This window comes from Grammomys surdaster, unplaced genomic scaffold, assembly GCF_004785775.1.
Source record: "Grammomys surdaster isolate TR1022 unplaced genomic scaffold, NIH_TR_1.0 126035, whole genome shotgun sequence".
Lineage (NCBI taxonomy): Eukaryota > Metazoa > Chordata > Mammalia > Rodentia > Muridae > Grammomys > Grammomys surdaster.
The window spans coordinates 4611094-4628069 of record NW_021620848.1 but is presented as its reverse complement, the minus strand read 5'-3'; the positions used below and the strand labels follow the sequence as shown (position 1 = coordinate 4628069).

The 16976-nt window shown below is 35.2% G+C and overlaps 1 protein-coding gene across 4 annotated transcripts in view; it reads right to left on the bottom strand.

The window, feature by feature from the left end:
• Positions 1 to 209: 209 nt before the first annotated feature.
• Rc3h2 (ring finger and CCCH-type domains 2) overlaps positions 210 to 16976 on the bottom strand; it is a 37442-nt gene continuing 20675 nt past the window's right edge. Inside the window, exons 9-20 of one of the 4 annotated variants that reach the window (XM_028754668.1) lie at positions 15138 to 15443; positions 10366 to 10580; positions 8030 to 8463; positions 7265 to 7432; positions 4472 to 4618; positions 3917 to 4130; positions 3466 to 3550; positions 3155 to 3236; positions 2934 to 3068; positions 2565 to 2672; positions 2318 to 2466; positions 210 to 863 (exon numbers count right to left, since the gene is read on the bottom strand). In XM_028754668.1, coding sequence (XP_028610501.1) covers positions 668 to 863; positions 2318 to 2466; positions 2565 to 2672; positions 2934 to 3068; positions 3155 to 3236; positions 3466 to 3550; positions 3917 to 4130; positions 4472 to 4618; positions 7265 to 7432; positions 8030 to 8463; positions 10366 to 10580; positions 15138 to 15443 — 2239 coding nt within the window. In that variant the 3' untranslated portion in view covers positions 210 to 667. The remainder of the gene's footprint in view (positions 864 to 2317; positions 2467 to 2564; positions 2673 to 2933; positions 3069 to 3154; positions 3237 to 3465; positions 3551 to 3916; positions 4131 to 4471; positions 4619 to 7264; positions 7433 to 8029; positions 8464 to 10365; positions 10581 to 15137; positions 15444 to 16976) is intronic. The other 3 variants (XM_028754669.1, XM_028754671.1, XM_028754672.1) reach the window with 3 other exon arrangements.

The window sequence follows — 16976 nt, the reverse complement described above, 5'->3', positions numbered from 1 at the left end:
AATGGAAAATTAAAAAAATTAAATGCTACAGATAAAAGCACTGCACCACACTTCTACATATAATGCAGTAAAGAAAGCTATTATATAACCCTGTAAAACTCTATGGGAAGAACATCTAACTCCACTCTCAAAAAAAAAAAAAAAAAAAAAGACAGAAAAGAAAAAGAAAAATCCATGCAAAATCCAATGAAAAAGATAAATAAAGCAGCTGGAATGAGATGGAAATTTCTCTCAGTGAAACATAAAATAGAAATAAGTTAGTTAATAATTAATTCTACTTTCACTAGATGTATCATTGTAGGATCCTGCTAGTTTAATAACTGAGTTGTTAATTTACTGTAGAAGCCATTTAAAATAGGAAATGGCTCAGTTACTGCACCGGATTGCTACAAACTCATAAAAAGCTGCTTGAAGCTTAAGTTAAATGTTGTCCAAATTCCAATAATTTCTGGAAAGTGAACATTACCCTAGTAAAGTAAATTTTCTTTTTTTCATAATGCTAATGCAAGAGGGCTTGAAGTATCAAAGAGTCCACAGGAAATGGATGCCCCCAGTAATATCTTTTTTTTAAAAAAAATATACATTATATAATATATATTATATATATAAAAAGCTAGTGTAAATGCTTCCATGGTGTGGTCACAGATTTTGAAAGCTGAGCCTCCTTTCAGCTGTTAACCATCTTCCCATTTGCAATAGGTTTTAAAAAGTCGTTTTTATCTTCAGACATAACGTGAGTTTTCAGAATGAGGTTGCCAACACTGACAGATGTGGTGATGGGGAGGCAGCTTGCACTGCTAATAGACACTGGGCGTGGCTGGCTAAAGCAAGACGTTACCGGCAGAATTGGTTTTTGCTCCTCCCTGAGAGAAAATGATAGTGAAAGCAAATTAACTTTAAGTACAATTTAAGAGTTATCAAATTTGCTCTCTGAAAGCTATTTCAAACTCCAAGCCTACAGAAAAAAACTATCTTTTTTATTAAAAAATATATTAAATGGGGGCTAAAGAGATGGCTCGGAAGTTAAAAGCACAACCACTTTTCCAGAAGTCCTGGGAGTTCAATTCTCAGCACCACGCAGCAGTTCACAACTGTCTGAAAACTCCAATCTCAGGGGAAGCAATGTCCTCCCTGGTCTCTCTGGGCACAAGGCTTGCACATGGTGCATAGACATATATGCATTCAAAACACCCATACACATAAAAATTAAGAAATAAAAATTAAATAATTTTTAAAGTATTGGAAGTTACTAAAAAGGTCATATTTTCCAAATTTAAAAATTAAACTTGGTAATTTATGTGTCATATAATCAGTATTTTAAGACAAGGACCTGCTGGGCAGTGGTGGCACACACCTTTAATCCCAGCACTTGGGAGGCAGAGGCAGGCAGATTTCTGAGTTCAAGGCCAGCCTGGTCTACAGAGTGAGTTCCAGGACAGCCAGGGCTACACAGAGAAACCCTGTCTCAAAACAAACAAACAAACAAACAAACAAACAAACAAACAAACGACCAGGACCAAATCTTTGGGAAAAATTATACAAAATAGCAATATAATAGCCAAGAACATCATAACATGATTTTTAAAACAAGAAACATTTAACATAGGTTTTTGTTTGCTTTAGTTTTTAAGATTCTTTAAAATAAGATTTATTTTATATATACAGTGTTTTGCTTTCATGTATGCATGTGCACCACATGTGTACAATGCCCCTGAAGGTTGCATCCCCTGGAATAAGAGTTACAGATGGTCAGGAGCCACCATGTGGGTGCTGGAAACCAAACCTGGGTTCTCTACAAGAAGCAAGTGCTCTTTTTTTTTTTTTTGCCACCTTATTTTTTTTATTAATAAAATATCTTTTTTTTAATTCAATGGATTTATATATTGAAACAAGTGCTCTTAACTGCTGAGCTACCTCTCTAGCCCCTTGTGGTTTGTTATTGAGACTTTGTGGTTTGTCTTGCTATAGATCCCATGACAATCTAGAACATGTAGCAGATTCTGCCTGTGCTTCACAAGTATTGAAATAATCTATGATTTAATTTTCCATCCTATGATCTTCAAGTTTGGTCAAACTGAAGAACTATAACCTGATATTAGAGATAAGAGAACTTTCATCCCCAAATTAAGTTTTCATTTTAAAATAAACTGCTCTACTAGTTCAAATTTCTCTAAAAACACAGATTGACCAAATCATTACTTTATTATACAAGGTTCCTAAATAGAAAAAGACAAAAAATGAATCTAACAGCATATCTGCCTCTCTAAGTATTTATCCTTTATGCCCTCTGATTATGAAGGGTCTGTCTAACACTCACAGAATCACATGGTCTTCACCTAAACTCTGTCTCTTCTGTTTTACTGGGTCCTTTTGGTGCTGCTGGACTGGATGACCATTTTCCACTGCTGTTCCATTCAGCAACTGATCATTTTGAGAACTGATACCAAGTTGTATGTCCAAAATTTCCTGAGAAAATAAAACGTTAATCCTTCAATATGACAGTATTTTATGTGTTTTAATTTGCAACAGAACAAAGCCAATACTTATCCAGTTGTGGCACTTACTTCAATTTGTTCACTCTGGCCATCAGGTTCATCAGTATCAAGGGCTGAAAGCTCTAACTCAATATCTCTATCAGGCTTTGTATCTACAGTGTCTTCTGTGTAATCATTCTGTAAATTAAAAACAAAACAAAACAAAAAAAACCACTCATATTTTATACCTGTAGAATCTCTTTTAAATGAAAATAGCAAGCCTAATGATATGGCTAGAGAATTATTTCAGAAGTCTGAGAGTATATTTTTACTTCTACTCTAATTTTTAAAAAGTAATCAATCACTCATTAGAAAAATCCAAGAAATAGTATACTCAAATATATAGCTGCAAAAAGCAAAGACATTGAAGCATGAAGCTGAGAGGTTCAGTTTCCTTACCTCTCCATTTCTGAGTTCAATTTCCTTGCTTAGAAGATTTAAAGTAAGGTGACGGCCTTCATCCAAGGAATTCCACTTTTGTTGCATGGCCAGAGCATTAGCTTCCCTCTGAAGAAGTAATGAGTTACTCTTGGCCTCCATGAAGAGAGAAGAAAACACAAGCTTAGCTTTCAATTATTATTTTATGTTTTAAAAATCAAAGCTAAATATATAGAGCCTACCTGCTGAAGCTCAATGCTCAAAAGGTCTCCAGTACTGGAATGCTTTCTATGACCAGATAAATCAGTAACAATGAATCTGTCCCTTTAAAAAGAATTTTGTTTACTATAGTTAAAGTGAGATATAAAGCAATCAAAGCAATAATGACTCTGTGTTCTTTTTAACTATAACTAAATGTGTTTTAGTCACTATTCCAAATGTAAAGTTTGTTTCAGAAAGTTTTAATCCATGGACAACTAATAATGGTTTCCATATTTTAAAGTGCATGTAAATTTGAGAGTAAAGCAGCTTAAAGAAATGAGAATAGAGTTACCGTTCAATATAGTGTGCTGATGATGTGGCATCGTTACCATATGAACTCCACCTTGAATCGACAGCATTGACATAAGGGACATAATCTGTGGGGAACAAAGAGAAACAATTATTAGAAAGGCAGAAAATAAGCCAGACAAAGTGGTACATATCTGTAATCCCAGCACTCAGGAGGCTGAGGCAGGAGCACTGCCACAAGATTGAGGCCAGCTGGGATATAGTGACCCTGTTAAAAAAAAAATAAAAAGACAAAAGGAAATTTAAAAATCAGTGTATTAAGTATATACTTTTTTAAATGGTGATATATTTTTTCCCACTAGCCAAAAGTTCTGTTTAAACCATTTCATTCTATATTATTCCAGTTATTAATTAAGTGGAATGTTTTCTACCTCACAGGTTAGGAATAAAAAGTACATGGTAAAAAATTCCTTGGTTTTAATAAAATGGATTACCTGATACACTGATGGGCTTAGTTGCACTTCCTTGGGAAGCAGTTGCCTGGACGGGATCTGTTGTATGGTAACCTGTTCGGGAGGATCGGGAAATTGCACCCCATTTTGAGATAATGGGTCCATCACTAAAGGGAATAATTGGGTCTTCTTCTTTTGTCCTTCTCTGAGCTTCAAATAAATGCACTCTTCTCTTTACATCTCCACTGTCCAGGTCCTACACAGACCAAAAATTACCCATGAAAGAGCTGCCGGTGATTGCTGTAGCTAACAATAAAGTATGTTCTCAAAACACATAATTAAGCTTTTCTGGTCAATTTTATACTAACTTTAGATCTCAATGGTATATAACAACTATATTAAACTACCAAACTATGGTTAAATAATTGAAACATTACATAAAATTAGTTTTGTTGAAATATTACCCTGCTACTTACAGATAAGTTACACAGCCAAAATATAAAAGACTAAAGTATTCATTTTAAAACTTAAGATATCAACATTATCTTTCCTACCCCCAACACCCCCACCCCTTTTCCCCAATCAAGCAAATCATACCATCAGCACAGCATTTGAATTAGCAATTACGTCTTTGGGCTCTGAATCAATGGCATTTATACAAGAGCCTATGGTGCCACAAGACCAGGGAGAATAATGGGAAAGATGGTCTTCCTCAAACTTTGTGCCACTCACACTCTCAGAGAACTGATTAAAACAAGAAGAGGGAAAAAGAGGTAAATTAGTATGAAAGCTAACTTTATAAGGTCATAAACAAACTAATACTAAGTAACAACCATACAATTAAAGGATCATGTAATTAATAATTAAACTCTTTCCCATAACTAATTAACAGTTGAGTGTATTGGTTCACATGCATAATAAACATCATTTGGTAGTCTAAGGCATGGAGTTCAGGTCAACCGGGATATATGTTGAGTTACACTCCAGCCTGGTTGTATGGAACAAAACTTCTCTCAAAATGAATGAAGCAAAATAAACAAACAAATCAGCTCTAAGCAATAATATTCATACATAATAGAAAATATCATAGCTTTTTTCTCTTTGTCTTGTAAGTTATTCATACCTTTTCACTTTTGTCCTATTAAGTAATATCTAATTTTTAAAAAAAAATTTAAATTTTATTTTAAGTATTTATTTAGTCTGCACGTACACAGGTGTCATGTGTGAGTAGAAGCCAGAAGACAACCTGTAGGAGTTGGTTCTCTCTCTCTACCATGTGAGTCCCAGAAATCTGATGCAAGCACCCCTACTTCCTAAGATGTCTCACTGGCTTAGTCCTCTTACAAAATTCCTGACCAGTACTATCAAAATCAGTTAACCATGACACACTAACATGGTGTGTGATGCTTCAAAAAAAAATGAGGAAAAATAAACACAAAACAGTTCATGTCTAAAAGCAGTCTGTAATTCTCTTAAGAAAAGATCATGTCGCAAATAAAGGAACATAATAAATGATACAGTATTAAATAGCCAAAGAAATTTAACAGCAGTTCTGAAGCTAAGAAAGGGAGAGAACAGATGTGAAAGGAAATGTAGAGCAATATAGTAGTATTAACAGGACCCTAAAGTAAGAATCATTAAATCTAGCTTACTATTTATAGAGACAGGGAAATTGAGGAAAAGCCAAACATTTTATCCTAATTAATGCAATTTGCTAATAGCAGATGAGTATCAGAGAAATATTCATTTCTTAAAGTATGCTGCACAAAATAATGAAAATATATCATCCTATAAAAATGATATTATCTATCAATCATTGCCTTGCTGTTTACCTGTTTTGAGGCAGTCTCAGTTTAATAAGACAAATATGAATAGGTTAAAAATGCAGAGTGTTTTATGACACACTCATGAACCCAAGTATGAATCCAATCTGGCAATTTCATTTATACTTGCACATGAAGCACCAGGAAGGCTAATGCAGGAGAATTATTATGCATCTAAGGACATCCTGGGCTACCTAATGAAACACTGTCTCAATACATAAAATTAGGGGATTGGAGAAATGGCTCAGCAGTTGAATGTGCTTGCTGCTATTCCAGAGTACCAATTTGGTTTCCACCACAGGGGGCAGCAAACAACCATCTCTTAAATCTGGGCGATGTGGTCATCAGTACATTTGGCATATTCATAGCCTCCCCTCCCCCACTCTCTCTCTCACTCACATGCACATGCACACACACACATACAATTTTAAAAAGTAAAAGTAAATCATAAACAACCAGATCAAACTAAACAAAACTCATCAAATTATCAAATTAAACTAAAAACAAATAAGCATGTATATCTAGGACTATGACGAAACAACCCAGTGGCAAGAAGTACAAATGAAACAAATTTGAACAAGTTGATAATTACAGAAATGATATGATAATTATATGCAATTTATTGTATGTCTTTACAATTTTGTATGTCTGAAGCTTTTCCTAATGAAAGAGATTTTTAAAACTGTTTTTGTTTTTTGTTTTTGTACCAGAAACACTAGGAGTCAGGAATAAATCAGAGTGTGTGTGTTTTAAAAAATTTTTCTCCAGCCAGATGATGGTGGCACACACCTTTTAAGAATTCCTGTACTTGGGAGGCAGAGGCAGGCAGATCTCTATGAGTTCTAGGCCAGCTTGCTCTATAGATACAGTTCCAGGACAGCCAGGGTTACATAGTGAAACCCTGTCTTGAAAAAAAAAAAAAAAGTTTATTTTTCTGTAAATATATTGTATTTAGAGAAACAAAACCACACAAAACATATAATAAAAGAGACAGGTAGAATAGAAATCATCCTGTCATAATCTTATTTTCTTGTTTTGTTACAGCAGGCATTTCTCCACTTCTTGTGAAACAGAAGAAAATATTAGAATTCAAATACCAGCTTCAAAGATCTTCCTTACTTAATTATGTAACCTCCCTGGGTTATAACCTATAAGATAGGGATAATACTCACCCTCTAAGGTTTTTTTAAGAATTAAATAAAACAGAATTTTTTAAAGTAGTTACTAAATATATGGTAGGTATAGATATTATTTTGAAGCATGCATCAGTCAGGGGTTAGAGTGAATCTCAGTGGTAGAGGATGAGCAAGGCTCTGGGTTTGGACCTAGCCTAAAACCAAACAGCAATTGTAACAAAAGCAATAGAATAGCAATAGAAAGTATTAAGTCTACTGCTGCAAAGCTTTTGAAATCCTGATAAAGCACTCGTCTTGAGACCTAACATTTAGCCATAGTCTACACACTAAATGTTTACTAAACTAAATTAAACTCTTTACAAAACCATTCCAAAGTATCCAAAATTGTCTTAAAGCTGTTTAACCATTAGGTTAAATAAAATCTTTCTTACATCTGATCGAAAGTCTACACTGAATAGAGGAGAAGGTGGTGTTGGTGACTGTGTTGCCACAGGAAGAGTTGAAGAGACAGGAGTTTTCTGGTTATGATACTGTGCCCACTGATCTGGCTTTCTTCTTAACTGTTCCTCACAACTGGTCTTCAAATGACCACAAGGTTCCTAAGAGAAATAAAAGAAAAGAAAAAATGTTGTTCTGTAGAGTGGTAAATAAATTTAACGATGTTGTGAGAATAATGTAAAAAGGTTTGATCTTGTGCACGTGTGTGCACACGCACGCGCGCGCGCACAAATATACACACACACACACACACACACACACGAGAGGGGGACTGCCTTAGTACCTAGTGTTTTCTCCATGTACTCAACAAAAAAGGTTAACATACACTCAGCTGATGTCAAGTCAAATGTGAGAACTCATTTTTCTAGTTTAGAGTTGTCTATATAGATGTGAAGCTACTGAAAAGAGGTCTTGTTTTAAACTTTCTCCATCAGTTCCTAACATAACACTGAACACTGGTATGTATCAAGACTGGTTCTAGGAGCTTTATGGTTCTGTTAATTTACTTCTCACAACAGCCTTATTAATAAACGCTACTCTTATTTCCATCAAACACACAAAAACAAAAAAGCCTGTTGCCACGCAAAGGTCAAGTAACTTTTCTAAATCACACAGTAAGGGTCTGTCTGGTTTGATTCAAGACACAAGGATCTCAACTAACACATGCTAGCAACATTTCTAGTTTCAACATCACTCACCCTTGGTAAAGGCACAGTTGTCCTTGGGTCATTTGGTGGCTGACAAGCCACTGAATAATATCCATCTAATGAGTTGTATCTTTCCCGCAAAGACGTCTGATAGACAGATGAGTGCATCATATCCATGGGAGGTAAAGAATTGCTTCTAATTATGTCATCTCGTTGGTACATAGCTGGGCGCCAGATGCGCCTGCTGTCATACACAGGAGCATACATTCCAGAGGGTACTGGAGGAACTGGTCCATACTGCTGCGGAGGAGGAGGTTGGTAAGGAGAAGAATTCATTCGATCTCGAGGGGAGAATGTACTGTAATGATCAGCATATGGCATGGAAGCAGGTGGGAGGGAGGACTCTGGAACATTATTGGACCTCACAAAGCGAGGAACACAGGGAGTCACACCAGCTGGTACCGTTGGAGGTGGTGGGTAGTATCCTTGAAAATTGAAAAGAGGAATATTCAATGTAATACCTTACTAAAACCAAACATCCTAAAATGGTTTAAATCTAAGGCAGCCTTGAACGTGGGAAAATATAATCTTGATATACAAATTGTATTACTGTCAAGATACCATTATATTAATACAAACATTCAACATTGTTAGAACTATTACTTAAAAATCAAACTACAGTGAAGTTGGCAAATGGCAGACTGATTTCCATTTAGTCAATCTTTTGCATGAGGTTTCTAAATATGTAGTTATATCACTGACTCTTATGAAGCATTTTGGGTTGAGAGGTTAAAAGATCTCTTTCAGAATTTATATTATTCATTTTTCTTTTCAAAATGTAAAAAAAAAAAAAGTATAGTGGCGCTCTTCTTTAATCACAATATTCAAGAGGCAGAAGCAGGAGGATCTCTTAAGTTTGAGGCCAGCTTAGTCTACGATTTTCAGACCAGCCAGGGCTATATACAGCGAGACCCTGTCTCAAAATAAATAACAAATATAAAAGCAGGGTTTTAGACATGGCTCCGTGGTCAAGAGCATTTACTGTTCTTACAAAGGACCTGAGTTCGGTTTCCAGCACCCACAGAGCAGCTCACTGCCATTTGTAAACCCAGCTCCAAGAATACTGCAAACGCAAACATGTTACACATTCATGTAGGCCAGTGCTAGTGTGTGTGTGTGTGTGTGTGTGTGTGTGTGTGTGTGTGTGTGTAAAAGTAAACCCTTTTTTAAACAATGCACAAAAACCACAGAAACCATATTTTATACATCATTTCATCAAGGTCATTCAAAGATTCTATATTTGAATCTTATACATGACAACCAGTAGCACATAGGCAGAATAGACTCTATCTCTAACCAGTTATAAAAATTAATTCTATATGGATTAAAGATTTCTATGCATCACCTGGAACTATAAACCTACTAGAAGCAAACACGAGAAATACTGTAAGGTACGAGAAAACACAAAAACAAAGGCAAATCAGGTAAGCGGAACTATATCAAATCACTGGAAAAAAAAAATCATCAGACTGAGGAGGTAACCCAGAGAGTGAGAGAAAATATTTGCAAGCAACCTATATGACAAATGCAATTAAAAACAAATCAACTTGATAAATATAAGTAGTAAATTGAACATTTGTCAAAAGAAGACACTCAAATGGCCAACTAGTATAATAAAAAATGTTTAATGTTGGTAATATTTTGGAATATGTAAATAAAAACCAAAGTGAAATATCATTTCACTCCAGTAAGAATGGCTATTTAAATAAATAAAAAAAAAAAGGCCAGGACAAAAATATGGCTCAGCTGGTAAGAGCACCTATTATGAGGACTAAGTTCAACCCAAGTTCAGTCCCAAAACCCATATAGGGGAAACAAAAGAACTGACTCATAAATTGGCCTGTGACTATAATACCTACACAGTGGCATACATGTACTCCCTTTATCTACCTCCACCCCATACAAACACACACACACAACAAAGATAGTAAGTATTGACCAGGATGTATAGCAATATGAATCCCTATATACTACTGATGAGAATGTAAAAATCATATTCACCTAGGTATATTAATGGTACAAATGTTAATGAAAATATACCAGTATTAGAATAGCCTTTATTGTTCTGTTTTGGTTTCTAGTCGCTGAGACAGGGTAGCCTTGAATTCACTTCTGTAGATAAGGCTAGCTTTGACTTCTTGATCTTCTCTGCCACCATCTGCCAAGTGATAGAATTGCTAACTAGAAGCAAAGATTTCTTAGAACAGGAAGAAAACTCATGGATCACAAAGTGAAATTAATTTATTAATGTAGATAGTCTAGATACACATTTATTTAAGGTAATAAATACATACATTTGCTTCTTAGATTTGACTAAAATTACTTGCCTGTTTGTGGGTATTGTGGGACTTCAAAAGGTATCTGAGTCCTTGGATCTTGAAAATACTGAATGCTTTCAGAATGCTGAGGATATACTGGAACTCTAGTTAGAAATGGGCTGGATTTGGGAGGCAGGGAATTTAGCTCTGTTCCAAAATTAGAGGGCCCAGCGGAGGTAGCTGCTGCATTACTTACAGGAGTCTTGGGTGGAGAACCAATTTTACTGGAGAGAAAATACAATAAAGAGCAAAGGATAACTCACTATCATCACTGAGTCTTCCTTCGAAAAAAATTTCATAAGCTATACGGCAAAACTATCAACAGGAAACATGTCAGATACTTCGACAGGGGCAAATATATCTGACAAGAAATTTCTCTGCCTCCTCATACTGTAATTCCCAAGACCATATAATAACAGATCTCATGTTTTGGTGAGGGTGACAGGATACAAAAATGAACTCCAGGTACAAAAATGACTTTTCAGCTGACTTGACTCATTCTTTTAAAGATTTTTCCTATTGGAAAAAAAAAAAACAAACCCAAAAAGCAACAATCCCACTTAGTAAGTTTAAAAGGTAAACAATACAGTCTATCAGTATAAGTTCTTGGGGTAAATAGACAAATAATAAAAAAACAATTTGATTAGCTAAAATGTAATTAAAACAAAAGCCCACTTCTGTCTATTCTGTTAACTCTTGTGTCTAGCATCTAGGAAACTGTTCCCAGCTTGGAGCAGGCACTAAGTAAACATTTACTGAACAAATAAAATATATTTCAGCACAAAATAAGTACTTACTAAATATTTGTTGAGATGATATAATTTTATGTTTTAATATAAAAGGATTTTCTTGGTTGAATTAGCAAATAATGATCCCCAGATAATCTTATCAAGATACTTTTGCTTACTTTCAAAACTTTAAAAACACTGAGAGAGCTTTAAAAATGTTTTGTCCCAAGAGGTGATGCTGCTAATTGTATAGGAATTCAATGTATTACAAACCAATCACATTAAGTCTTTTTCTCAAAGTAGAAAAGTCCTTTTAAAACTAGAATGTAACATAGTAGAGGTATGTAGTCTGCCTTTGAATATAGCACAAGAGATTCATCTAGCAAGAGTTTGCTTCTGTGGTAGTCTATATCAAAAATAAACAAGTGTAGGTAACTAGAAAGTTGGGCACTAATATCTTGGTTCAGAGTTTAAAGAGTCTTTTAATAAAGTAAACACAACAATAAGAAAACTAAGGCTTCCTTATAAAAAAATGAACAATTATGAAGCTATTACTGAGTACCTAACAGACCCTAAGCTAAACATTTTGTATGTTTTATCCATTCCTTCCATGCCACAACGTTATAAAACATAAGTTAGTACTTTGAAATGGCAGATTCTTAAATTACCAAAAAGGACAGGTATTAAAATTAATGACAACTTAATTCATAGTCTCATGAAACCACCATACATATTTTAAACATTTGGATGTAAGGGCAAAGTAAATCTTCTGTCTTATTCTTAACAGTGAACCAGACAACTATGATTTTATTATCCTATATGACTTCTGAAGTCTAGGTTCTCTTCCCAATCAGTTCCCTTCATGTTCCCTCCATGGTTTTGTCTGTGCTGCTTCCTCTATCCATAAAGATCTCCCTGCTTTTTATTATTAAATACAAAGCACTTTAGGAAACAATGCGGGCAACATCATCTTTATAAGCCTCTCATAGCACTTCTTTCAAAAGAATTGAGTACACATATTCCTGTGTTCTACTTACAGACTTAACACAAAAACTGCATGAGAAGACTCTTAGAGGCAGAGATTATCTGGTTCATTTTCATTAAGGACATCAGTTGGTCTCACTTTTGACATGTATTAAGTGATCCATATATTTAAATGAGTAAGCAGTTTTGTTGTATCTTTAGATTTCTAAAATATTTCATTCCATTTAATTTATACGTGTAGAAGTCAGAGCAACCTGTAGTACATTCTCTCCTTACAACACACTCTATGTCCTCAGGACCAAATACCAGTTGTCAGACTTGGCAGCAGGAGATTTTCCCTTGCCAAACCATCTTGCCAGCATTTATAAACACTTTTACTTTTTTTTCTAATCTGTATGTATTTACTGACATGTATATGGCAAAGAGTACATATGAAGAACAGAAGGAAAACTTTTGGGAATCCATTCTCTCCTTCCCCCATATGGTTTCAGGGTACTAAACTTCAGTCCTTAGGCTAAGCAGCAAGAGACTTTATCAAAACATTCAATCAGTTTATCAGCCCTGTCCATTTCTTAAAAAGTAGAGCCAGTACCTAAAATGTAGACGGTCCTGGGCTTGATTCCCAGGCCTAAGGAAAATAAGAGAGCTAAAAATTCAAACTTTAACTATAATTCATAATTATAAGGTATGTTATCACTGCCTTTTGATATACCCCTAAGATTTTCTACCTGTCATCGAAAATCTGTACACATTAGCATTCTCTCCCCATTTCCATTCCAAACTTAGCTCCCAGCAGTGACTACTGCATTTGTTTCTGTCTCTTTAGGTTTGCCTATTTTCCATTAAAATGGCATTTTGTATCTACCGTCTTTCAGTCAGCATAATTTTTTTTTCTCTTGGAACTGGATATTGAAAGTGGGCCCTGGCCGGGCTGTGGTGGCGCACGCCTTTAATCCCAGCACTTGGGAGGCAGAGGCAGGTGGATTTCTGAGCTCGAGGCCAGCCTGGTCTACAGAGTGAGTTCCAGGACAGCCAGGGCTACACAGAGAAACCCTGTCTCGAAAAACCAAGAAGAAAAAAAAAAAAAAAGAAAGAAAGAAAGTGGGCCCTGCGCTATTTATCCTGTTCTCCATTGTTTTTATTTTTCCTATTTTTTTTTTTTTTGGAGTGGGGTATGTGTGTGAAAATGTCTTACAAATTTGTCTAAGTTGGCCTTTAATTTCCCCTGAACCCTAGGCTAAGCTTGATCATAGGATCCTACTAACTCAACCTACCAAGTGCCTGAGAAAACAAACATGCACCACCAGGCCTAGTATACCCTATTTCCAGAGTTAATCAATACGTGGCATTCAACAGCACACTGGTGATTGTTTTTATGGCTGAATAACAGAACCCATTGTATAAAGTTTTATAATTTGACCTTGCCAAAACCTTTAGTATTTATAATAGCCTCACTAGGTTTCCATAGCCTAGTAAAAAACAATATTTGTAACCTTGTATTATGTATCAGTCATACAGTCATATCTAACATGACTGTTCAGATATATAAATGTGTGTCCAGTAATAGGGAGCAAACCCAAGACATTGTGAGTGCTAAGCAAGCACTTTAGAATTGAGCTATCTAGCTACCAAAACATTCAGTTTTCTAAGGCTAGCCCTAATACTTCACATATTCACTAACAAGCTTAAACCATACTAGATTTTGCCCTCAAAACTTCTCTTCTACACTAGCAACATACAATTATCTTTTACCTAATGTGCTTCAATAGCACATCCAATAGCAATATGAGTCCTTTAAAAGCAGAGATACCTATTTTTCAGTTATGTCTAACAGCGTCAGTGACAATGCTTCCAATGGGTACTCAGTAACACTTGTGAAGTAGTCATTATTTTTGATGTCTCTTTTCTCAAATACCTCCCAGTGAAGATCATCTTCATTATATACTGAACTATTCAAGTTGAAAATATTATATTTGGCTGGGCGGTGGTAGCGCACGCCTTTAATCCCAGCACTTGGGAGGCAGAGACAGGCGGATTTCTGAGTTTCAGGCCAGCCTGGTCTACAGACTGAGTTCCAGGACAGCCAGGACTACACAGAGAAACCCTGTCTCGGAAAAAAAAAAAAAAAAAAAAAAGAAAAAAGAAAAAAAAAAGAAAATATTATATTTAATTTTACAGTCTCTATGATATTAAGTCATTAAAAGTTTGTTGTGTGCCAAGCATGATGCTTTTTTCCCCCATTAGGCATATACTAGTACTGACAAACTTACTCAAAAACAATGAAATTTGAAAATGCTTTTAACTTCAATTTCTAAATTTGAGATTTCTAAAATATGAGATTTCAAAACTAGGAGTAACTTTCAATTCTGAAAGTTCCAACACTTTTCATAAGGTAAAAAATTCCATTGTCAAATGAAATGTGATGTTGTCAGGCAACAATAAGTAATGGTTGTAAAAACGAGGCAGGAATTTACTGAGTGGCTGCTAGTGGGCAAGCACTGTTCAAAATTTAATACAATATTAACTTATTTAAGTTTCACAATCAATATATGAAGTACTTGACCACTGAGCTACATACCTAGTCCATGAAGAAGATATTGTAATTTAATACTTTAATGTAGGTAGACTGAGTAATATCGAACAGTGGAAAAAAACTAAGCCATAATTTGAGCTCTTAAATAGCATGACAGAGAATGCCATAAAGGCTGACTAAAACAGTGCTAGACACTCAACCTTCTTACCGGTTTAGGTTTCGACACAGTTGCTTTTTAATGTCTCTATGGAATCAATACTGAAACAGTAGATAATAACTTATGGAAATCCTAATTCTGGTTCAACCTTAATAAATATACTTGAAGAAAACAAAATTCAAGAGTCAAAGTGTTCAAGTTTATAGAACTAGTTGCTTCATGGTGAGGATTAGAACTCAAATTCCATGGTATTTAGTGTTTTCTTCTATTACATGAATAACTGCATAAAAATTTCAATTTACTATTGTACCTCAGGATGAAAAAAGGAGGTCGTTTCTAAAAGGGATAAAGAACTCCATCATTTTTACCCAATACCTACTTTTCAGACACAGACTCTGCAGAGGGTCCAGCATTCTGACCGTTAGTGCCAACCTTCCCGACTTTCTTCACAGTCTCCAAAGTCCTTACTGCACTGTCAGCGCTTCGTGGGATTAGCTGGGAAACACTGCTTTCTGTATTTGAAATTCCATTTGTACTTGGAACAATTTTCCCAGTTGTTTCAGTACTTCCTATGACAGAAATGACATTTCCGGCTGTGGTTGTGACAGTGCTGTTTACACCAACTTTATTCAGAAGAGGAAATGTTCTTACAGTCGCGCTCATCTTTTTGTTCCTTAATCGGTACCTGTTTAAAAATAATCAGCATGCTTGTAATACTGCTCTCAATTTTAATCTAAAAATATGTTTTAAAAAGGAAACAGCTCTGAAAGGTTTCTTCAGCTAAATATCAAATATTCTACATGTCACACATAGATGTAACATGCATACAAATACAGGCACATAATTAATATAGCAAGCCAAGTACACATGCACTCGAAGCTTTCTGAAAAAGAGTAGGTTTGAAAATTTATTTTATGTGGTACAAAAAAAAGCACCACATTCTGAAAGTAAGACAGAACAAACAGGAAAGGATACAAGAGTTGAAATCATTCTCTGCTGCTATTAAATTATACAAACTCAGTATAATTTTTAAAGAAATAATGGCTCAAACTTAAACTTTAATATACCAAAATGTAGAAATTTTATATTATTCCTAAATCAGATTGTGTCTGTAAAGATCACAAATCTTTCTGATATAATACTTATATAATATTGTAATATACAAACCAATTTAGTCTTGGATTTCATATTAAAAATACTTCCATTTGCATACCAAAAATTCATATGGGATTGGAGAGATGGCTGAAGGTTTAAGATCACTAGCTGCTTTTTTAAAGGACCCAGGTTTAGTTACCAGTACCCACATGACAGCTCACAACTAACTTCAGTTCCAGGCGATCTAACACCCTCTTCTGGCCTCTGCAGGCACTGCATTCATGTGGTACACAGTAACCAGGCAAGCAAACAAAACTCCTAACAGAATTATTTAAAAAAATAAATAAGTAAAATAAAAATCTCATTATTATGTAGTCTTAGTCCCTTAATTCCTATATACTGTTCTCTCAATATTTCTAAGTGGTCAACACAACAAAAAACACTTGGCATCACTATGCTTAAATGACTATGACTATCACATTCCAACATGGTGATCATGATGAATAATGCTTGTGTAAAGTTTCTCCTTTAGTTCTTCAGCATCTATAAACAGCTCTATCATTTAATCCTTTCACTGTCTCTGGCTTTCACAAATACCATTAGAAGAAGAAAGTTCAATAGAAGATGAGTACTCATATAGCCAAGACTGGATAATGGAGGAATAAAATAAAACAGCAAAGACAAAAAGCAAAAGGTCAATAGTGACTATACACTCTACAGGTATACTAGAGTCAGAGCCCCAGGAAACAGTTCTTAAAGGAGGAGCATGAGCAGACTTATACTTCAGAAAGGCAAACTGTTACCACCAAGGGGTTAAGGAATCCCTGTTTTCTTCAATATGTTCTTTAAAATGTCTTCATTCTACTCTTCAATGTTCTTAAAGAAAATGTCCAGTTACTCCTTGCTTTCCAACCTCAAAATTCCATTACAAATCCTCCCTCCTCCCTCCTTAAAATTTATGTCTAAGTGACTGTATACCCAAGTATGTGTGCTCATGTCTGTGTACATGTCTCAGCTAGACTATTAGTTAGCAAGCCTAAGACATACTTATTGCCTCCAACTCTCCTTAAAGCTGTGGTACAGGCAGCTGCAGGGATACCTAGCTTGTTACACCAGTGCTGAG